General features: G+C 32.8%; 1 protein-coding gene across 1 annotated transcript in view; it reads left to right on the forward strand.

The window, feature by feature from the left end:
- TMEM232 (transmembrane protein 232) overlaps positions 1–25,743 on the forward strand; it is a 166,993-nt gene that overhangs the window by 60,071 nt on the left and 81,179 nt on the right. Inside the window, exons 12-13 of the mRNA XM_019727872.2 lie at positions 12,506–12,684; positions 25,271–25,518. Coding sequence (XP_019583431.2) covers positions 12,506–12,684; positions 25,271–25,518 — 427 coding nt within the window. The remainder of the gene's footprint in view (positions 1–12,505; positions 12,685–25,270; positions 25,519–25,743) is intronic.

Genomic DNA, 25,743 nt, shown 5'->3' on the forward strand with positions numbered 1-25,743 from the left:
TGGGTTTTCCTGTATGCATGACTATTGATAATGATCGCCAGTTCTACAAGACCGTGGAAAATGGATAGCTCCACAAGTATTACCATCTCTGCAAGGTCTTGTCAACGTGATTACTGGAGAGGATAGGTCTGTCTCTTTAGAAGGAAACTGAAGCTGCTGCTGTATTTAATTGAAAACGATTTTTTTTGTGTTATAATTTTACACTTCAAGTAAGTGAAGTAAAAAAAAAAAAATGTTGAGAGTAAAAGAACCAGTTCTGCAGTCACACAGATTTGAATTTTAATTCTGTCACTTGTATTTTCGAATCCCAGGTCAAATTATTTAATCCTGCTGACTTCATTTCTTTACCTGATAATTATGATAAGCATACTCTTCACATAATAGGGCTTTTGTGAGAAAAAAACTGTGGAAACATATAAACACTTGGCGTAGTATTTTGTGGACACTAAAGATCCAATAATGTTAATAGATGTTATGGTTGTTAATGTTATAGTTAATGTTATTGTTTTAATGAGAAAACATCAGTGAGGAAGGATTTTTTTTTCTATCACTTATTTCTATGTGTACTTTGTATCCTGGGAATCCTATTTTATTTACATGTAAGGATATAAATGACTGGAAAACATTTAAAAATGTTTTTATATAAGGAAAACTTCAAATCATAGTTTTGTAAAGGCAATGTGATGGGGAACTAAAGTAATGACTTCCATGAAGATAATTTCCTGGTAATCTGATATGGGAGCAGAAGTTGAAGGATCTAGACGAATGATTGGTTACTTAGCTTGTCCCCTTTTCATTCTGAGATTTTGTGTCCGACAAGCTTTTCATAGATGTCTATTAATTCCAGAGTGAGTTTCCTGGCCAGTGACTGAAGTGCTAAGTTTTGGTGTTTTTGATTGAATGGAAATTTCCATATGTGATTATAAATACCAACTATGCATTTGACATTTGGTTGAAACTCCAGGTGTCTGACTTTTATTATGCCTTTTATGAAGGACCATCCTACACACCTGCTGCTATGGGCTAAATTGTGTTCCCCCACCCCAATTCATATGTTGAAACCATAGCCCCCAATGTGACAGTTTGGAGATAGATCCTACAAGGAGGTATTAAATGAGGATATGACATTGGGGGCCTAATAGGATAGACTTAGTGTCTTTATGAGAAAAGACACTAGACAGCTCACTCTCTCCACCATGTAAGGACACAGCAGGAAGACAACCAGCTAAACCATTAAGAGAGCCCTCACAGAATCAGCTGGTAGCTTGATGTTGGCCATCCCAGCATCTAGAAGAGTTAAATATATATATATATACACACACATATATTTTGTTTAGTTGTATTTTAACCAGTTTATAGTATTTTGTTATGGCAGTGCAAGCAGACTAATACATCACAATGGTGTTGAGCTGTAGGCAGGTTTGATATCCCTCAAGTGCCTGAGTAAATCCTTATTTGAAAACAAATTTGTATATCATAGTCCCTAAAAGAGATAATTTTGAGCTGGAAAAATATGAGGGAAGATGATAAAAATTAATTTATTAAACACACAGAATTTTTGCTTGATCCCTGTTGAAATTCTGATTTTGAGAAACATTTTGCCTTGATGGGTCATAGAGGATAATAATAGTTAACATTTACTGAGCTCTTACTATGTGTCGAGCACTATTCTAAGCATATAACATGCATCACCTAACTCATTAATCGTTACATAACTACACTGTAGATACTCATATTATCCCCATTTTATAGATGATTGAACTGAGGCACTAAGATAATATTTGCCCAAGGAAATATAGTTTGTAAATGGTATATCTGAGATGTAACCTAGGCACTCTGGCTTCAGAGTTCATACTTATTAACTCACTATGCAGAGTTAACTAGATTAGTTGACCTATTGAATGAAATTAAAAAAAAAATGTCCATTTGCATGTTGAAGAATGTGAAAAAGATGACTGAGAAATTCTCTCTGACAGTCATTATCCTACAGCACTGTTTGTAAAAGGATTTACACTGAGTCTGTATCATGTGGGGTCCTTATTTCCAAAGTAAATTTGTGGGCCTTGTTCTAGTACTTTGGATAAAAATCCTAAAAGTGGTGTCTAGGAATCAGTATTATTAAACACCACTTCTGACATCATAATTTGAGAAAAACTGGCCTTTAAATTTAGCTGCTAAACAAGGTAGTAAAATGTTGTCCCTGTCATAGAGGAAACTGCTTCTCTTACTTGATGTTGCAGACCTTTATGCATCCAGCCACTTAGTATATGTAGCAGATGATTTACATATAACTTTACAAAGAGGGAAACACACAGCTTTGTGTTGTATACTATATTTGAAATGCCGTCTTCTGTGTTCCTACTTTAGATTTCAGAGTGGTAAAATGATCAATTTTTAATAAGCTTGATTATCTGGAATCTGTATTGTGGAAATAAAACTTGGAAATGGTATGTTCTGTGAGAAACCAACAGACACTAATTGAGTGTGTCTCATAAACGAAATAGATAATGAATGATAGAACCAAAAATATAGAATAGTAAAAATCTTTTGATCATGTAGTTTTCATCCAATGCACAGATCTATTTTAGACCATTTGCAAATAGTTCACAGTCATGTTTTGCTTAAAAGTCAACACAGATAAGGAACTCCCTATCTCTCAAAGCAGGTCATTCCATTTTTTAACACTGTGAAAGATTCTTTCTTATAGTAAAATGAAATCTATCTTTCCCTATCTCCCAAACTTTGGCTTAAGCTTTGCCTTCTAGAGGAAATCAAACAAAGTCCATTTCCCACATGCAAGTCCTTTAAATATTTGAAGATAATTGCATTGGTTCTGTTTCTTCACCTTTCTACAGTAGAGAGGTGGCCTTTATCTCCCATCCCTTTGCTTACTGTCAAGTTCCTATGGTAACATTTTTTTAATACATGAAAAACATATTTTCAATATGGTTTATACTTCTTAAGTTTGATGGCAGGTTGCAATATCGTTAACTTTGTAATGGTTTATTCCAGTGTTATGATGTGAAGGTATGTGGGACCCAAGTATTTTTCCATTCAGTGTTATCTATGAATGGGAAAAGTCAATGTGACATTTTTCTTTCATTCTTTTGTTGAGAATAATTTTCCTCAACAGTTTGTACAATGACAGTAGTGAATGAAATATATGCCGCAGTTGTAAAATAACTTTGAATGCTTAATTTTGATTCATTTTAATTTAGGAAAAATACGTTAGCACAGAGTAATAATTCCTTTTTAAAAAGTAAATGAAAGTTAATTGGAATCTTAGAATTAATTGAAACTTTAAATGGTGCTCTGTTAAATCTTCAGTATACCTCTTACCTTGGTAAAGGTTATTCAGAAAAAAAAAATCGATAAGGTTGTGTTCATTATACATAGAAAATAGTTAAGTCTTTTAAAAATCCATGCACATGTTAGTGGTAAATTTCAGGCAATTCTCATAATTCACAATTCTGTGTGTTGACAAATCTGAAAGTATAGTACAGATTATATTCTATAAACATAAGGAAGTTAACCAAGTATATCTCCTTGTCTTTTTAAAATTATTTTATTTTATTGTGAGAAGACCACTTACTATGAGATCTACAATCTTAAAATTTTAAGTGTAAAATATGTTATTGTTGATTACGGGCACAATGTTGTACAACAGATTTACAGAGCTTGATTCATGATGCTTGACTGGAACTTTAGCCCAATGGTTAGTAACTTCTTATTTCTCCTTTTCTTCAGCTCCAGAAAACTACAATTCCACTCTCTGATTTTATGAATATGACTATTTTAGGTACCTCATTTAAGTGAAATCATGCAATATTTGTCTTTCTGTGGTTGATGTATTTTACTTAGCATAATGTCCTCCAAGTTGTTGCATACAGCAGATTTTCCTTCATTTTTAAGGCTGAATAGTATTCCATCATAGGTACACACCACATTTTCTTTATCCATTCATCTCTTGATGGACATTTATGTTGTTTCCATACCTTAGTTATGTGAAGAGTGCTGCAATCAACTTAAGAGTTCTAATATCTCTTCAAGATCCTGATTTCAATTCTTCTGGGTATGTAGCCAGAAGTGAGATTGCTGGATCATAAGCCTATTTGTAACTTTTTGGGGAAACTCCATACTGTTTTATATGTCAGGTTTTCCACCAACAATGTATAAGGGTTCCAATTTCTCCCCATCTTAGCCAACATTTGCCTTTTATTCATTCATTTATTTATTTATTTATTTATTTATTTGCGGTAATGGCCATCCTGACAGGTGTGAGGTAATATCTCATATTGTTTTTGATATGCATTTCCCTAATGATTTGTGACATTGACCTTTCTTTTTTTTCATATATCTGTTGGCCATTTGTATGTCTGTCTAAGTCCTTTGTTAATGAGTTGTTCTCTTGATGTTGGTGAACATCTTTATGAGAGTTATTTTCAAATCTCTGTAAGGTAAATCATATAATTGTTTCATTAAGTTCCATTTCTGGAGGTTAATCTCATTCCTTTGTTCAGTGGAGAGATATATTGTCAAGAATCTGTTTTCCTTTGACTATTAATGGAGTTTTGACTCTATTATGTGATCAGAATTGTTATTAATTTCATATCGTGTAGAAATTATGAGAAATTCTGCAGGTCTTTCAAATGAAATTAAATTTTTCTAAAGTGTAATGGTGTTTAAGCACTTAAGAAAGGTTGTTATATAAGTTGATGAGCAAATTATATTTAAGTGTAGCTTATGATATCTATTCATCTAGTAAAAATTTGTATATTTAGGATGTTTTAGGCTGCAAGTCTCAGAAGACCCAAATCAAAATGGCTTTTATTTTAAGAAAAATGTGTGATCTCACATAAGAATTCTAGGTGAACTAACACAATATTGGATTGACAAATCAAGCTCACAGAAATCAGAGATCTCACATAATACTGACATTTACTAATAATTTTAAGGATAATGGTAACCAAGCGTCTCAGTGAAACATGATGGTGGACATAAAAGGAAACTCCTTAGGTCCTTTGTTTTCACATTAGACATGATCATTCTGGTCCAGAATTATAGATTAAGTATTTAAGTTAGTTGAGTGGATTATTACCTCACACAATGGGGTAAGCATTTAACATATTAAATATCTCTGTTTTATTCTTTTGGAGAGTTTTAAATGTTATATAATTTCCCCAGGGTTCCATTCCACATCAATCTATAGATTTCAATTTATTTATAGTAATCCTTTAGCCAGGGCTATCCTACCAAGAGAACTCTGTAGATAAAGTCTTTTATTCCAAGTAAACATTGTTAAGTCTGTATCCTAGAGATCCTATTGACAAAGAGGTTAAACTGGGTGGCGTGTTTTTGTTTTTGTCTTTCTCACAAGCATGTTTCTCAGTGAAGGGAGTGAATGAACCGCTGGCTATGTGCTCAACTCACAAGAGATACAGGGTTCAATGTTAATTCAGTGGCTCAACATTATCGAGGACCCAGATTCTTTCCATCTTTCGGCACTACACTCTTTGGGTAATAGCTATTGTTCTTAGACTACTTCCCTCATGGTGGCAAGATGGTCATAGTACACAAAAAAGGATAAAAAGATAGTTTTTACTCATGCCTCTTTTGTTTAACAGCAGCTATCTTGACAGTATAATTCACATACCATGAATTCATCATTTTAAAATATAAAATTGGTGTTTTTTAGTATATTCACAGAGTTGTACAACCATTACAACTATCTAATTTTAAAACACTTTCATCATCCCCCAAAGAAACCCCATTCTAATTGTACAAGTTTTGTACTTCTTTTATTAAATCTACACCTATGTAATTTATCATTCTGATACTATTTTAAGGGGAATTGCTTTCTTAATTTCATTTTCCAATTATTCACTTCTGATTGCTAGTATCTAGAAATACAATAGATTTTTGTATATTGATATTATATCCTGCAACTGTGCTAAACTCTTTATTAGTTCTAATAGAATTTTTGTGGATTCACTAGAATTTTCTATATACAAGGTCATGTGATTTGATATAGTTGTACTTCTTTCTTTCCAGTCGGATGCCTTTTATTTGTTTCATAATTGTCTTTACTAGAACCTTTAATACAAAGTTAAATAAAAGTGGTGAAAGCAGACATCCTTATCTTTTTCCTAGTCTTAGAGGAAAGCATTTAGTTTTTCATCATTAAGTAAGATGCTAATGGTTGGTTTTTCACTGATGATTTTTATCTATTGAAGGAAATTTCTCTCTATTGCTAGTTTTATATCTGAAAGCCCAATTCTGTATTCATCAAACCATGTTACTTACTCCTAGTACGGATTATAATTTTTATATCATACAGAGTAATATCAATATCCTGGCAATGCAGGAGTACTAAATGTACCATATTATACGTATATAAAGATGTGAAATTCAACTGATTCTGGGTGGTGAACACTCAATGTCACATATAGATGATGTATTACAGAATTGTCCACCTGAAACCTATGTAACTTTACTAATAATTGGCACCCCAACAAACTTTAATTTAAAAAAAAAAGAGTCAAAACAAACAAACAAAAAATAACTAGACTATAGAAAATAGAAAAAAATACAGCACAGTACTTTTATAACTTTCAAGCAGAAAGCAGTTTCATGAACAGAAAAATCATAAATCATAAAAGACATGATTAGAATATTTCACTACACAAAAAACACAATATCTGTGCAGAAAAAAATGAGAAAACATTAAAATAAGTGAAAGTTGGGAAATACATACATATACATCTATGAAATAGAGATAATAATAAAAAGAAATATAACTTGTCACTATTATTGCCATCCTCAGCTTTCAGTGTGGTTTTAGAACTTGTTAGATGGCCATAGTTGGATCAAGACTAAATCTTCTCTTTGGGCATGGTTAATTCTTTACCACATATGTCCCAAGCCCATGCAATCATCACTTTGCTTCTAGATTACTGTAAGGATAAAAGTCTCCCTGTTTCCCTTACACTTCCTAGCATCCATTTTACACCAAGAAGCCAAAACATTTTTTAAAAACATAAAATAGGTCAAGTTCCCTTCCTTATTTAAAATGCTCTGTTAGCTTTTCATTACACTAAGAACAAACCCAGACTCCTTTCTGTGGCCTCTGCCATGATCATTCAGTGTGCCTCTGCAAAGAGCATGCCTACTTGACATTGTCTTGTCCCATGAATCCCTAGCTATCTAGTATTCCCATCCATTCTGTCCTTCCTCGTGTTTCTCTAAACTATCAAGATAGTCTAGGTCCACAGGTTTTTCATTTTCTATCCCCTATGCTGGAAACACTTTTCCCCAGTTCTTTGGATGGTTAACTTTTTTTCATTGATCAGATCTTTGCTTGAATGCCGTATCCTCATGGAGATCTTTCTCTCACTCTGTAGATTGTAGTTTTCTTCTCCTAGTCATCTGTGGCCACATTACCATCTTCTTTTATTTTCATAACACTCATTCTGAACTGATATTGTTCTGTTTACTTTCTTAGTTATCTGTCTTTTTCCACTAGCATTAAGTGTTCTGAGAACATTGTCTTTTCCTTTGGCACATAGAACAGTGGTTGGCACATAGCATTGACTCAGTAAATATTTGGTAAATGCTTGGCTTGCTGACTGGTTCTTGTTTGCTTGTTTCTAGTTCTTGGCATTGATCTAGTTCCTTCCTCTCTACATGGCCTTTCATAAAGACAATGTTTTAATCTACATCTTACATTCAAGTTATTTTTCAGTTATACATTTGATTTTGTGGTGTCAAATTAGATTTGTCAAAATTGTAAAGGCTATACTCATTTATACTCACTCATGTAAGGAGAAATATTCATATTTCATATCCACTGAATATGTGAAATCTAAATATTTAGACTGGCAATTAAAGGCTTCGAAGGAGTTCAAACACTAAAATAAAGCTACAACAAAAAGGATCATACTTTCGGTTTTCACACACCATTGTTTCATAGTAAATTTTCAAGATGTATTAAGAATTTTATTTTTTCTGCATTGTTATGTCATAGGACACTGCCTGCTTATCTGCAAAGAGACACATTTTCTCTCAGAATATTTAAAGTGACATCTTTGATAGCTGCCATTGGGTCACTCAAAGCAGAACAGAAGAGTTCTGCCTTATGTCACAGGTTGGTTCCTGGATGAGGAGTTTCATAGCAGGCATGCTTCTCTGAAAATGTCTAGACTTGCATGTTAGGATGCATTCCACCTTTTATGACAGTTGTAACACATCCCATCTGTCTTTATAAGGGTTTTTTTTTCCCCTTCATTAACTGTCAGTCAATTGGATGTAATAGATTCTTCCTAGAAATATTATTCATAGTACTTCACTGTAGCAATACTTCACTATAGTTTAGGTCAACAGGTGAACAGCTCACTTTTAAAATCATCAATGACATTTTAAAAGGTTTTCGAGTTTTGAGAACACAGTTCTCAGAATATATTTTATGAGCTCATCACAGGTCTTGTGGAGTCTAAAAGCAAACCATATTCAATTCAAAGATTCAACTATTGTAGGCTTATAAAATATTGTTCCTCAATAAAAAATAGTATAAAATATATGGAAGAAGGTGGTTTGGATATACTTTTACCAATCATTCTTTTTAATGTCAAGAATTTGGGTGTTTATAAATAAATTTATAGACTCGTTAAAATCCACAGTATCTTTTACTTATCATATTGTTCAAAGAAGGTTTTTATTTCTGAGGTTCACAATTCCTCGGTTATTAATTTAAAAACTCATAATTTTTTTATTCATATTGACTTCAAGCCTTATTTTTTGCTAATGATTCACAAATCCACAATTTAACTTCTGTTATTTTACTTGAATTTTAGCTATATTTTTAGAAAAAGCTGTATGTAGGACACTGAAATGAGATTCCCCTCATGCCCCATCATGCCACAGTTTCCAAACAATATTTGTCTCCTTTCTCCCCAAACAGGCTCTTCTACATAATCACATTTCTTTAAGTGACTTCATTATTGTTTCAGTTTCCTGAGCTTAAAAATGTATTTTTCCTTTCTACCTCATTCCTTCCTGCTTCTCCATAGCTAAGAAGTCTTAGTAGATTTTCTCCATAATGTCTTAGGTTTATCCTTTACTCTTTAATCTCCTGCTACTCGTCGCAGTTAAGACCTAGATTACCTCATAAAACTCCCATATTGGTTTTCCAGTTTATTGCTTGAAGAGAGATAACATTTAATTGAACAAATATAAGATTATTCTTTTGTTCAAACATCTACCATTTAATCTGACCCCATATTTCTTTAGTTATTTTTTACCTTATCTATTGCTTTTTTTCCTAAAAAGATGCATAAATATATTAAAAGTTTGAAGACATTTACCAATTTATTGAAGTCAGAAAGACAAATTCTTCATAGTAACTCTAGAAACCGAGAAGTCCCAGGAACTCAATTTCAAAGGATTTAGAAAGAACTCCTTATAAAAGGTGTTAATATTACATTCTTTGTTAGACTGGTACTTGGAGCACTTTTGTTATCATTTCACTCCTAACCCATTGCCTTGATAGATTAGTCAGCAGTAGCACATGAAATCGTGGATAGATGAGAGACTCGTGTTCATATTTATCTAAATGTAGCAAATAGCACTATGTTTCCCATTTAATGAAATGCAGTTTCTTTTACAATTCTTTGGAGCAATAAGCCTTCAGACTCTCATTTCCCCCACTCAGAGAAGAGCCACCGTGTGTTTGTCTTAACATCTTGTCAGGAGTTAAAACACTGGCTGAGTCATCACCACAGGACTCCTTAGATGAATACTGGTGAAAATGTCTCATAAGGTGCTTTATTCTATTCTTTCACATCTCAAATTCACTTGGCTGGTCACAGTTAGGCAGGTAGAAATGGGTTAAAAATTTTGGAACTCATGATAATTTTGTTCACAAATAAGTTAAGAACATTATCCATTTCTCCACCTCAGCTCAATTTGAGATGCTCATTATTGTCCTCTACCTTCTCTCTTCTTATAACTACCTCTCTGCTGGGCGTCAGCAGGCCTGTTACCAGGAGCATGAGTGGGCACTGTTCCCGCCACCAGGTCCCTGAGCAGATGGACCATGGCTGAGCAGGGCCAGCGCCTGGTCATGGGACTGCTTTTGGGTCTCTGGATCTCTGGCCTGTTGCCAGGGGTACAAATAGATTTGGTTTCCACTTACTCCCTGCATGCTCCTGCCAGGTCCCTGGGTGGGTTTCTGGTTGGACAGAACTGCCTCTGGACCATGGTAGAGTGAGGCTGGTCACAGAGCTACTTCAGGGTCCACAGTCAGGTTTGTCATCAGTGGGCCTGTTACCGAGGGTACCGATAGGCATGCGTCCTCCCAGGTTCTTTGGTGGATGGGACTGGTGGGAGGACTGTGCTCAAGCAGGGCTGGAGCTCACTTCCCAGGGTTACAAGTGTTCTTCTCTTCAGGTCCACAGCTGGGACATCACTGGGGACAGACCTGACATTGGGGTCCGGACCTGCCTTATCAAAGTGGCCCTCCTCAGTCTTGGGTTCCACTGGGGTTTCCCAATCTTCTACTTGGATCCCAAGGTCCGCCAAAAGGCACTTTTATTCGTGGGTGGCTGCCAAATCCTGTTTCTGTGAGGGAATGAGGATGGAGGAACGGCCTATTCCACTTTCTTGCTGACATCATTCCCTGTACATGATTTCATATTGTAGTACACCAATTTTAACTAGTAAAGTTTTATGAGGGGAAATTATATTTTTAAAAGAATTAGCTGCTTAACTGTAGCCTCATATTTATAGTTTATACCTTTTCTTTTAAAGTATCAGCAATAGAAAGGGTGAAATGTGCCCTAAACTTGGAAGCTGGACGTATGCCTTCCTTCTCCCATTTCTAAAATGTGTACATATTTTCTTCTGCCTCCTCTTTCTCCCTTCTGGCCTCTTCCTTTCCTGTGATGGAATAGAAGGTGGGGATTGGAAGGAAACGTACTTGTCTGAATTGGAGAGGCTGTGCTGCACGGGATAGGATTAGACCAGCCTTTGCGTGGCTCGATCACTCGTCAGATGTTTGATGCTAGGAACTTTCTACTAATAACGAAGTTGAAGCTCATATGATCCTTTCTATTATTCTAAGTATAATATGCTCTACATAGCAGGATTGTAATGAGGACTAGAATAAGGACACATAGTAGGTAATTCAAAATATTCCAGTTAAAACAATAGTGATTATTATTATTAACCTGAAGTATAAAAATCTAGATTGAATTGGGAAAAGTTGAGGATTGTGACTTTTCAGATTGTGCTTATATCTTTATTCAAGAATGGCATCGAGGAGTTACAATGTCACAAGGGCTATCACCAGGATTTGAGGGAAAAGTACAATATGGAATTTATTTGGCTTTAAAACCTTTCCATCTCCCTTTCTGAACCTTCTCATCTTCTTGCACTCTTACCTGCTTCACGTATACTCAGTACGCTCATGCTGCTCTTTGGCTAACTTAAGTTCATATCCCCTTGAGACCTACATTATTTCATTTTCCAGATTTATTTATCCCCTCTCTATCTAAATTAAAATTCTCTTTTCCTGAATAGTATTACATAGCAATACGCCATCTTGGTAAGAAACAAGATAAAGAGTTAAGAGAAACTTATTCCTCTTTTTTTGTGAGGAAAATGCATATTTTAAAGTTGGTAGAAAAGGGTAAAGGGTTAAATATATGGTGATGGAAGGAGAACTGACTCTGGGTGGTGAGCACACAATGTGATATATAAATGACGTATTATAGAATTGTACATTTGAAGCCTATATAATTTTACTAACCAATGTCACCCCAATAAATTTAATAAAAATTAAAAAGAAATAAAACAAAAGTAGACTTGGATAATTTATATAAATTGCTAATTGGTATATAAATTTTAAAAGGAGAATTGTCTTAGACTATTTCTCTCTCTTCTGAATTCATTATTACCTTTCCCCTATTTCAATTGATTTATGCCTCTATTATTAAAAAAAAAAAATCTTCCAGCCTATAATTATATCAGAAAGTTTTGTCTGCTTCTCACATTATTTTCAAAGCTTTGTTTTTGGTTCCATTGCCATGTTTCATAGAGTTTGATCATTTTTATAACAACCAGTGTTTTTGCTCTCCTGTTTCTCTGATTTATTATAAAAATCCACCGTGGTGGTCTAAGTATTCATATTACCTTGAATAAATTCCTCTTTACTTGAATTCCAGAGATTTGTTTTTAGTACAGTGTTCAAAGTTTACCTGTTTAACTTTTAAATTTATGAGGTATGATATTAATTAGGTGCAGTTCATCTTTTCATATGGTTAGAAATTGTAAAGTGATCTGTGATCTTTTAAAATTAAAGAAAAGCAGTGAAAAGTGAAAAAACTTTTCAAAGCTCAGAATTGCAGACTTTAAAATATTAACAAAATCAAGTTTCTTATTTTTCACAAAACCATACATTAGGAAGACTAATAAAATGATATCTTCCCAAAGAATATTTGTTTTTACACAGGTGAACAGGTGACATGGATTGGGTACTATGGCTTAGTTTATAATCTGGTGAAAATGTCATGGGAACTTCGGGGAGATGAGGAACAAGATGGACTCAGAAACCTAATATGGCAAACATTACAGAAAACAAAGGATTATGAGAAAGATGAGCGGATCCATAATGCAGTAAATATAGCTAAGGTAAGACAAAACACTGGGCAGTAACTGGGAAAATTGGTACTTCTATCCGCAGGAAGCTTTAGTGCTTTCTAAGGAGAAAAGAATGTCTACATTCAATGAGTATCAGTGACTCACAGTTGAGAAACACAATTTTTAAAATTTAATGCTGACCTATTCTTAGTTACAGATAAGAGGGCAGGCAATCTTCTGATTAAACAGCTTGAAGAGAGGAGTTGATTTTTGGGAAGAGTAATTGTTCTGCTTTGGGCTTGCCTTTGAGAAGCAGTTATAAGTATGCTGACCATGCATTACAATTTGCAAAGGTTAGCCAGGGTCTGTGCCTAATTTTCTAGCTTCCTTATTAGTAGTGAATTAATTCACTCTCAAAAGAGTCTCCACTTGGATAATAAATTATTTAGTTTTCTTAATTACATTTATACATTTTTTTTCCGCATGAGACAATATAAATTGCAAATCTGAACTCACTAGCACTAAAGTTGTTTTCTTAAAAGTTAAAAATGTGTTATACAAGTTCTTGGTTTTTCTAGTTCCATTTGAATAACTATATACATATATATATATATCTTCACATTTAATGAAAGTCATTATGAAATTAGCTGTTTTTCATAAAATACAAATATGATTTTCTAGTGATGCTTTATCCATATGGCATCCTATGATATTTCAAAACTCCATCAGTGTTTTTCTTTTTTATGTCTTGTTTTGAGTCAGGATAGTTTGTTTGTTATCTTAAAATACATTTTTTTTTCCTCTCACTGAAAGTTTCTGGTTCTTTGTAGCTTTCACAGATGCAATTATCCCAATACTCTTAATGTCCTGTTTTCCAAAAATAATAATTATGGGGTGTGAATTAATGTTAATAAATAAGAAGAGCAAAAAATTCATTCACTCTCCTAATTGATTGTCAAAGCATATGGGTGGGTCATTACTGGCAATACCAAGGATCTATATACTCTAAATTCTTAGCAGAAAACAAAATCTTAAACTTGTTCTTTAATCGTAAGTCTGATTTGGAGTATGGAGATCTATCTGAAAACATGCAGTCCATCCTTTTCTCCAGATTTCTAATATTTTTTTCATGGCAAAAGACAATCAGAGAGCTGCCTACTTGAATTACACTGTTTTAGATTTCATGGACTTTCTTTTATGCAACTGTGCTTTGGCTTTGTCCTTGGGTTTGGATAGGGGAGCACAGGAACAAAAAGAGAAACAAAGACAATTATTGTGTCTATTACAGTGATGACCACTATATCACCCAGTATTGTCTTTATTAGGATTTAGGAAATAAATCCTCCTTGGTTTCATGTACTCTCTCAACCTTATTACTAATTTTGTTTAAGTGGTTTGCTGGAACTTAAAAAATGAGAGTCAAATTTTTGTCTAGTTTCCAATAGAAATAGAGAATGCTATGTATTTCATCTCACCCAGTCTTCTTTTCTTTTCTTTTTTTCTGTTTCATTGGCACTTTCAATTATTTATATTATCTGGTTTTGTATCTGTTTTTATATTCTACTTCACATCTCAAATGGATTATAATGTAAGTAAATAAGCCAACTCAAGTTTGTCATTTCTATAATTAGAATTCTATTTATAGGCCTGTTTTCAGGGCTAATCACTTGGCATAAGGTAGGTTTCTTTCTTCAAAATTTTAGTAAATATCTATAGATAATTACATTTGAAATTCATGTCAGTTAATCAGACATAGAAAATATTTTTTAGATGCTAGAGTCAAGTAAAGACCTTATTACTCAAGCAGTCAGCACTGAGAATAAAAGAATAAGCAAACGTATAACCACTACATGTGCTAATTAGTTTCCAGTGCTTAGTGAGAAGACTTCTAAAGGATGCTCTCATTCATTCTGAATAGTAAATGTGTGGGGAAGGCAAGTTTCCCTCAGAGAAAATCTCAATTACGAATGTCAAAAAGCAATTATATTAATTTAGGCATAGTACATATATAAGATAAGAAATAAGTTTTAATTTGCTTTGGATGGATTAAAAGACACAATTCACTGTAGACCTGTTTTATATAAAAGTTAGTTGAGATAGATAGAAGCACTTCGGTTGTTAAGCAATAAAATATATGATTTATGGATATAAATGATAAAATATGACTTGGAAATATTACTTAATTTAGTTGGAATTCCCTTACTTAATTCTAAGATACTATGAGTATATAAAGAAATTATATAAAAGCTTTCACCAAAATCAGTACAAACTACGACATACAGATGTATATATGGTGTAAGTGTATCTTGCCATACTGAATTCTATGGAAGAAACAAGGAAGTCAAAAAGTGACCTTTATACAATAAATTTTACTGCCTCATCTAGAAGACACATTCTCCAAAAATAGATAAGGAAAAATACAAATGGAATATTATATATGTGGCTAGTCACATCAAAGTTCATGGCACATTATAGTAGTTCAGATAAATGTTTGGTCTCTAACTTTTTTCTTATATCAATGAGGAATAAATTATTGTTACCTTTAAGTAGTATTTGAGCTGGAAACTTAAATGGTAAGTTACATTAAATGATTCAAAGGGCAAGGTCAAATATAGCATCTTTTAGATAAGGAAATATCATGAGGTGAGCAGAAATAAGAGTAGCATGAGAGAAAGCCATGAGTTGACTTGCCTCGTAGGAGAAAAAGGTTTGGATTGTATAGGCATTACATTTGAAAGGGATATTTGAGTTACCGAGCTAAGGTTCTAGAGACAGGGATGGTTTCATAAAATAGAGATGCTAAGTAAAGGAATTTGTTTTGGAAGAAAATTGCTCATTCTTTTTTAATTTTAATGGTCTGGTAATTTATATTGAATGAAATTCATGTATCCAATTCCTTATATCTTTTTTAAGTAATGAAGCATTGCTTTGGAACTTGTGGTAGATTGTTAGCGTATTTGTCCCCAGTTTATTCAAGACTCTGTATATCCACATCTTTGCATCATTCCCTTCACACTGAAATTCTAGGCTTGACCATGTGATTTGATTTGGACCATAAGACAATTCCAGTGTTATACAAGTGGAGATTTGGAAAATGCTTACACATTGGTGTCTGCCCTCTCTTGTTCTCTTGGGACCTCTCTTGTTCTCATAGTAACTGCTATGTGAATAAAGCCCAAGTTACCCAGTTGGGAGATGAGAGACAGCATGGCATAGAGATAAGCCATCTTAGCTGATCCTCTGCCCTTCCCAAGACTATTCAGTTCCCAGCTGACCTAACAGCTGGTCACAGACACATGAATGAGACCCAAAGGCCCAGTGTGCTGTGCCCAGCTCAAACTGTTGTCCTCTGGAACTGTGGACTAAATCAATGGTTGTGTTAAGCGTCTGAGATTTGAAGTGATATTTTTACATACTAGTAAGAGTTTTCTGATTGACAGCTGCATAAATGAGATTTTAATCTGCTATATTGCTCAATATACTTGTAAATGTTTATGTCTCATAGTTATCATTTTTAAAAGGCAATAATAATAGCTGAGGTTTGTTGGGCATTTACTGTGTGCCATGTGCTAAGCACTTTACATACATTAATTATTTAATCCTCATGAAAGCCATATTATGTATGAGTTATTATGGTCTTGATTTTATAGATGAGGAAATTTATATGAGGATAGTTAAACTTTTTGAAAGGTGAAGTAATTTGCCCATGAAATATAAATTACATTGTTTGATTTTATGTTAAATAATCATTGCATTCCTAGAATACAAACACTTGATAATGATGTACTAACCTTTTAAATAATGCTATATTTGCTTTGATATTATTTTGCTTAAGATTTTGCATCCATGCTAATGGGTGCAATAGTTCCGTAATTTTTATTTCTCATAATGTTTTTTATCATGTAAGGTTTTGTATCAAAGTTATACTGAACAAACAAAATGAATCAAGAAGCTATTACCTCTTTTTTTCTATTCTCTGGAAGAATTTTGTAGTATTGTCATGATTTCTTCCTTAAAAATTTTGTACACTTCATAAGTAAGCTGCTTAGTCATGGATACTTATAGAAAGGTTTTTAATTTTGGAATAATTTTTCACACTTATATGCGTTCCTAGCTTTTATTTTTCCTTGTATCAGTTTTGATATCTTTTATTTTAGGAATTTGTCCATTTTACCTGTGTTTAAAAATATATTTTATAAAGTTGCTCACAATACCTTTCTATGATATTTTAATGCCTTTAGAATCTGTCATGGCATTCTCTCCTTTATTCCTGACTCTTCATATTTTCGCCTTTGTTCTCTTTTTAATCTATCATGCCAAAGGTTTATGCACTTCTTTGCCTTTTGAAAAATAACTTTTGATTCTCCTGATACTGATACTGTATGTTGTTTTCTTCATTTCCTTAATATCTGATATTAGCTTTATATTGCCTTTTGCTAATTTCCTTGCATTTAAGATATTGTGCTTTTAAAAAATATTGAACTATAATACTTGTCATAGAATTGTACCATTTTTCTTTTTCAATATATGATTTTAACACTTAATTTCCTTCTACACATCATTTTAGCTCTACCCTGAAAGTTGTGATAATACTATTTAATTATCATTCAATTCAAAAGTTTCTAATTTCTACTATTACTTCTATGTTGAACCATGGGTTATTGAAATTTATGGCATAATGTTCACATATTTGGAGATTTTGTTATACTTGATTTTAATTTCTAGTTCAGTTTTGCTGTGCTCAGTGACAATACTCTCATCCTTATCAAATGTTCTTTATAGAAAGTGTACCTTCCATATTATAAATATAAGCACAGTAGTTTTCTTTTATTAGGGTTATTTTGAATAGATTCTTTTGATTCCATGGTATATCCATTTCCATCCTTTTATTCCAAACTCCTTGAATCCTTATATGTAAATCTCTTTGGAGAAGCAGGATGTTTTAAACCTGAAAATTATTGTCTTTACATTTGGACCTTTATTCTTTTTATACTTAATATCACTGCAATAATTTGTGTATATTTCTGCATCTTATTGTTTACTATTCTGTTTGTACCTTCTGTTCCTTATTCTCTTTCTTTAAAAAAACAATCTCATTTTGTGACTCTTTGGGAAAGTGTTTTTATTATACCATTCCATCCCACCCCCTTTGTTTGTTTGGTGATTACACATTTTTTTAATTGTTACCCCAGATATTACAAAATGAATCCTTGAATTATTGAAGTCTGATATATAGAGTTTATATTTTCCTGGACCATTAAATGGTCTTATAATATTTTAACTCCATTCATTTCTCTTTACGAAACAGTCTTCCTGTTGAGCATTTTGATTGTACATGTGTATATATCTGGATATGTTTGTGTGTGCGTGCATGTTTTTATATTTAGACATCAATATATTAATATTGTTTTGCACACTTAATATTCTTAAGATTTACCCACATAGTTACATGTTTCTATCCTCACTTCTTGAAACTCTAATCTTCTATATGGGATTATTTTTTGTCTGCTCAATGAAAACCCTTTTGTATTCTTTTCAGGTGTATCTAGTGGTGGCTAGTTCTGTCCGTTTTCACTTACTTGAAAAAGTTTTTATTCAATTTGATTTTTGAGAACAGTTTTATTGACTAAGAATTCTGTGTTGGTATAGATGTGACATAAGTTTAAATGTGTAATCAATTGCTCTGTTTATTCTTCTACCAGTGTTTTTCCTTCCATATTTTTATGACTTTGATCATAAAGTTTTTTTTTGTTGTTGTTGTTCAGTTTATTAGTTGGTATATGTTTGATGTCAAATTGCATAATAACACGTCTATACCAGGTTTCAGTAATAATGCTTAAACTAACTCCCTGATAGTCTCCAAACCTAAGTTTTCAAAAGACCAAAGTGATTAGCATCTGTGTAGTCCTCAGTTGTTCTCTCTGTCATCCCTGCGCTTATAACTCTGTTCTGTTACTTCTATATAATCTTCTAACTTTCCTAAATTCCACAGCTGAAATACCTTTTCTTTTATGCTTAATTTCTCTGAGGAATATAATACTCATATTTATTTCAGATTTTAAAAACTACCTTTGTAAGAACATTTTTATTAAAATATAGCTAACATACAATGTTATATTAGTTTCAGGAGTACACCACAGTTATTCAACATTTTTATACCTAAAGAAGTGATCACCATGATAAGTCCAGCAACCATCTGACACTATACTATGCTATCATAACATGATTGATTATATTTTCCATGCTGTACATTACATCCCATGAGTTATTTGTTTTATACATGGAAATTTGAACCTCTTTTTTTCCCTTCATCTTCCCCCCCCTCTTTTTTAATTTCACAATTACATTTGACATTAAGTATTATTTTATATTAGTTTCAGGTATACAGCATAGTGGTTAAACATTTATATGTAATTCATGGGGATGTAAAGTAAAGCATAGAGAATATAGCCCATCATGTGGTAATAACTATGTGTAGTGCCTGGTGGGTATTAGACTAGTCAGGGGCATCCCTTCGTAAGTTATACATAAAAGTGACTTTCTTCAGGGAGTTAATAATGATACTGTAGAATAAGTTAAACAATTAAACATCTCATATGAAGCAAAACAATTTCAAAAGAATGAGCCCATTTGAGAAGAAGAATGAACATATTTGGTCTATAGGTTTAATGTGTTAGAGCAAATATTCTCAATTTACTAAAGTTGTACTTTCTTGTCTGGAATAGTCTTGAATACTTTCTGGATCTGTTATCTTTACAAGTGTGTTTAATTTTACAGTAAAACATGAGCATGATAAATTCAAGATTTCCTTTTTTTTGGCACTATCATGGCAACACTTATTTACAGTAATAAATCTATAAGTTTAGTTATTTTTCCCTAAGTGTCCTTGGTTTTTCTTAATAACTTACTAATCCCGAGTTCCATTGAACCAACATATTATTGACTTGTGATACCTCGTTGGGCAACAAGTTTTATGCTATGAAATAGCCAGAGGCTTTCTTTTATAGCACTGAAAAACTCTGTCTAAAGGCTGAAAACTCTGAAGATGTTTAGGTCCTGCATCACTGCTCAACATAAATAAAGAATATCTAAAAAAACAACAACAAACAAACAAACCTACTCAGTGAAGGCTTGCGCCTCAGATGCTTTGATAGAAAATAAAATAAGTATCCACTTATTTCCGTTAATGCAAATAACTGTTTATAGCAAAACCTTTTTTTTTTTTTTTCATTCCTTTTCTAACACCTTGGACCCAGAACCTTTCTTCCCATAAAGCAGTCATCAGTTATTACCTACAGAGTGAACCATAGCCTTAATTATCATGTATAGTGGGAAGGATTTATTTGAGAAGGATTGCATATACTTCAACTTTCAGGAAATTAAGTAGAAATTTTCTCTTTTTATACTTTAAAAATAAATATGTAGTTCATATGATAAGCTATTCAATTTAATGAATACAAATTTGTAGTTAATACCTCAATTTATCTATAGCACAGGTAAATCCATTACTAACCATATTATCTACTCTCATGTTTTGTATGTTTTTTTTAAAATCCATTATAGCATTCTACCATCTGCAGTTCTTGTTATCTGTTCATAAAATTTGATGCTTAATGGAGGCTAGAGGAGAGGTGAGATATTTAATAGCATATTTGAAATAAAAAACAATTCTAAATAGATTGCCAAATATGAGCCTTTCAACTGACAAATTCAATCTAAACCCAACTGTTGCCTGAGTATTTGGGAATGAAATAAAAAATTGTCATATACTCGCAGTGGCATAATAAACAAATGTTAATTGATGTGCTTTGTTTGAAATACTTCCAGGGAGACTTGCAATGAGCAAGGCTCTTCTGTATAGGCAATTGAGCAGCATATGTTGGCACATCTAGGAAAAGTCATCATGTATAAATGCTTTATGCCATCTGGTATATGACCTAAAATATCAAAAAGAAATATGTAGAATGAAAATGAAGATGTGACTTTATTCAGAGCACCTTTGACTCATCAGGTAAAGCATTTTGTGTTTAACATTTTGTGGTGAGATCTTTAAAATAAAATTTGTTTTTATTCTTAATGATATTTCCATACTCCTAATGTACTCTATAAAGCAGCAAAATAGAACAAACAATACTATTAGTCTCTATTCTCCCAGTACCTATCTCTCTCCTCCTCCACAGATGCCTCCTCTTTTGACATAAATGGAAAGTGAGTGTGGAAAAGGGATATGTATTTTTGGAAGAATATGGTCCTTTTAAACACTTCTCAATAGTATCCCAATGTAACAGATACATTGTTTTAAGAGAACAAAAATATTTACAGAGCTTTTATAATGTATCAGGCACTATGCTAAGTATCTTACATATATTAACACATCTAAACCCCATACCTCTCCCACCACCATCATCACCCATACAAATGGAAGATCTGAGTGTAAACAGGATTAAAGTAAGTGACTGATGGTACGTGCACCCATGAGTGAGTTTAACCCAAAGGCTTGCTATCTCCACTATGCCGTGCTCTCTCCAAAATTAAATATAAACAAGGAACTAACATTTATTGAAACATTATTTGTGTGGCAGACACTGTGCTGGAAAAGACATTCAATTTTTGTGCTTCATCTTTACAATAACCCTGTAAAAAAGAGTATTATTATCAATCCATTTTAGGAATAAGGGAACATGCTGAGAGAGGTTAAGTAACTTACACAAGATCTCACAACTAGTAAATCGGAAAATGGGATATCCCAACTAGTCCTTTTCTTAATCTACTGCATCAGTCTTTCTTAAAGTTTAATGTGTATATTGGAGTATGACGTTAGATTCTGTATTTATCACATGCTCCTAGGAGGAAATGACAATAATGGTCTAAGAACCACAATTTAGTAGCAAGGAGCTGCTCATGCTATTCTCCTTTGTGAGATTTTATAACTCCTCTAGCCAGTGGTCTTTTGAGACTAACAATGAGTCACTTACATTTAAATTTTGAGGTTTAAAGAAAATAATATCATTTTTTCCACATACAAGTTAAATATTCCCATCTCTAAGATTACTTAAGGATAGGTGGAGACAAAAATGTGAGACAGCAAGAGATGAAAATAGGATTTGCTGCAAACTGTGCTGCAGTGGCTTAACATCCTATTTCTTTCTCTTATTCTCTCATGTCAAGGGTAGTGTGCGTTAGCTTAAATTATGGTGTGTTTGTTGCATTTCCCTAACTAGTGATGGAAAATTCAGAACTCTGGAGAGGCTGTTCTTTTCTTTTGTATTGCCACTACATCATAATTCCTTGGGGAATTTCCCCTTGTGCTGACTTAACTTCTTCCTGACAACGTACATTAATGGTGGTTTTTACCATCTTTATGCCCAATATAAAGACAACCTCTGCATATGGTTAGAATATTGTGAGAGAGATATATTCTTCAAGAATACCACTTTACCAATTTCAGTACTAAATCAGTAAAATTAGCATAGATATTCAAAAATTGTCATTTGTTTCTTAATAAAGATGTTCAATTTCAACAACATAATAAGGAAAATCCTGAATTTTAAAGCCTAGATGAGCACATCTAAAAAATAGAGATCATGATGAAAGTATATATGTATAAATAACATTTAAAGATGGAGTTTTACAAATCAAGAAGCAAAAACTCATAGACACAGACAATAGTTTAGTGGTTACCAGAGGGTAAGGGGGGAGGGGTGGTAGATGAGAGTAGACGGGGTCAAATACATGGTGATGGAAGGAGAACTGACTCTGGGTGATGAACACACAATATGATATATAAATGATGTAATATAATACAGAATTATACACTTGAAACCTGTGTAATTTTACTAACCATGGTCACTCCAATAAACTTTCATTAAAGTTTAACAAAAGATGGAGTTTAAGGTAATGTTCATTGTCCAGCTAAAGAGTAGTAAATTCATGCATTTGGAATTAAGGAATGGTCATTAATATTTTGTGTACATCTACTTCTAGGAAGTATAGACTTATATTTACACATAGTTGTCATTTAAACCACTGAATTGTAACATTAGAATAATGGCTTTAAGAGAAAAAGTAAGACTTTAAAAAAAGATGCCTATAGAAGTATAACTAAGTGTAATTAAGATCCAATTTATACATTTGCTGATATAAAAGTGACAACACACAATTGTTTTCAGCATAGCAGAGGTTGGATCAAGTCTTCCCTGGGTTGGTGGTTGGCACAGTTGCAAAGGCTGGAACACTGTGCTCTGTCTGAGGGAACCTCTGAAAGGAACTGACACCTGCTGAGCTCACTGTCAGACAGATTATCCTTTGTCTTCTAAGTCCACCCCACAAAGTCCTGAAAGAAAGTTATTATCTATCACAAAGGAAAAACAATATGGAACTAAACTAAGCACAAAACATTTAATTAACCTGGAGAGAGGTTAATTAAATTTCCCAAGTTTACATTTTTAGCTGCTAAGTAGAAAAGCCAGACCTGATTTCAGATCTTTCTAATGCAAAGCCCATATTATTTTCTGGCTACTCTCTGCAGGAAGACAAACAAACAGAAAACCTTTTATAGACCAGGCAACGATGCATTTGACCAAAATTTGAAACGACATTTTCCTAAGTTGAATCCCTTGGACATCAATGGGGAACACATTACCTGGGTCTTCAACCAGGGAACCATTGTGAAAGGTGGGGGTGCCTTCATTTTGCTTCTTGAGAGAGCTGGCTTCTGGATCTACAACCTGTGCAGTCTGGGAGGGAAGAAAGCAAGGAGGAGCCAAATAAGACATGAGGAAAACAGCATCAAGATTCCATAATGCAGGGTCATGCTATGCTGGAAACAATGTATTTCATCTGAAGTTGTGTCATGAGAAGATATTATTTTTGTTGATCCATTTGTTTACTCACACATGTATTCATTTGTCTCTCTTAGTAAGGGACATGCTCACAGTAATATGTTTGTGTAATGCTATATATTGTTATTGATTTTGGAGCAGCTTTTCTGATGAAAAATTAAACCATGGAAGCTAAACAGAATAAAGAACCCAGATATTGTGATTACCATTTTACAGATGTACCTGCAAACTTTCAGAAGTTAAATAGTATCCTCAAAATCACAACAGCTATGAAGTGTCCTAGACACAGTTTAATTTGTTGTTTCAAATTGAATGTTCTTTCCATGATTTCCACTGGGTTAATAAGCAAGATATACAACTGGGGATACTATAAACATAATTGTATACTGATTCCAACATCCAGAGATAATGAAATCAAAGATATTTTAAGAATATATATATCAATGAGGAATACTACTAATCAAGTTCTTTTTCTGAAACAGTAAAAATGGGGTTCTCTTTATAAATTTCAATATTAATTTTCTAGCATTTTAAGGCTATTTGAGTCTTAATTTCATTTTTTGGTGCTTACCTACTTGGATGATTTTCACCTTATTCTTTTTATATGTTTTTTTTGCATGTTATTCCTTCCCATCCTCTATGGCTTTCACAGTAACCATATTTACTTAGCCTGTCTTTTGCTATTTGCCTCATTGCTTTAACCTTTTATTTCTTTTGTCAATCTCTACCATGAGATTATTTTCATTTTTTCCCACTATAATTTTGTATAAATAATATAATAGTCAATCTTTAAACAGTAATTTCATTGAGCCAAGTCTGATATTGGAATCCTAAAGAGGTTAACTTAGATGTTCAGATGCAGAAAAACATTTTCCACTCCTTGTTTTACTTACGATCAATAGGCATATCAAATGAATCCTGAGTGACTGATAATGTGCTGCGTGAAGATGGATAATATTGAACAAAAAATGTAAAAACTTAAATGAAAGGAGACAGCATCCAATTTATTTATGAGAGAGGATTCCTAATATAAATCTATTGTGAACATTTAAAAAAGTATAACACGTGACATTTGAAACTTACATCTTCATTTATTATTACTGATTCCAGCCAAAGAAAATATGCCTTCAGCCATTTCAAAAGAAGCTGTAATTAAAAATCAGTTGTGGACATTATTGAACATAAATAGGAAAATACAGAAAATAAGTCTTTCCTGAGTAAAGATTGCATAAATAGTGTGGTATTTTTGTGTTTGTTTTATTTTATTTTATTTTTTTGAGACTAGAACATGTTCAATTTAATCTAAATCTCAATCCTAGAACAGCTTTAATATAAGCTAAATATGAAGCCCTTTTTGTTTTTTACTTAACACAAATTTTGTTCTATAGAAATTTTCTGTTGACTTCAATACAAATTTAGGTTATGCAAAGCAATGAAATACTTATTTAATAAAGCATCTACATTTCTTCAACTGCTTAATTTCTTATTAAATAAATGTTATAAATACTTATGGAATTCTTGTGTGGGAAGTGCACAAATTTAAAATAGAAATTATGTCATGTAATTTTCAAGGTTTTAATTTCAAAATTTCATCTTGCTTAATTGCTTATTTCCTTGAAAATTTTTATGCTTTTAAAAATCTTTTGGGAAACATTTTTTTTTCTTATAAATATTATTTTTATTTGACAGGAAGAATGCAACATTAGTCAAAGAAAATAAACATACATTTTATAATACATCAATTTCCCTTACATTTAATTCTATTTAACTAGTTCCTTTTTCTTTTCTTTCAACAGGCTGAGTTAAATGATCCAACGGATCCATTTACTAGTTACAGTACAAAAGTTTCATCAAACGTAGGGGACGAAGTTTTCTCCAAATATATAGGGTGGAGAATTGCCAGCACGCTTTCCGAATTATTCTTCCCCTCCACTGATGCCAGTAGACTTCCTTTGAAAAAACCATTGATAAAACAGGATCAAATGAAATATCTGAATAAAAAGCAGGATTCCATGAAGAAAAGAGTTCTACATTTTACTGTAAGGTAAAGTAAAGCATTATTCAAAATTGTCCTATTATTCTAACACATTACATTTGAAAGTCATAGAAATTATATATAATCATGTCACATTATTTAACTCAGTTTCTCTTTTTTAATTCAAATCTTTGCTCCTTCACCGCCTAGACAATCTATCATCATCAGTAAGTAGTCCTTTCACAGAACTGTTTCCTCATCTCTAACATAGGAATTATTATATAAATCAATGTT

This window comes from Rhinolophus sinicus, linkage group LG03, assembly GCF_036562045.2.
Source record: "Rhinolophus sinicus isolate RSC01 linkage group LG03, ASM3656204v1, whole genome shotgun sequence".
NCBI classification, from domain to species: domain Eukaryota; kingdom Metazoa; phylum Chordata; class Mammalia; order Chiroptera; family Rhinolophidae; genus Rhinolophus; species Rhinolophus sinicus.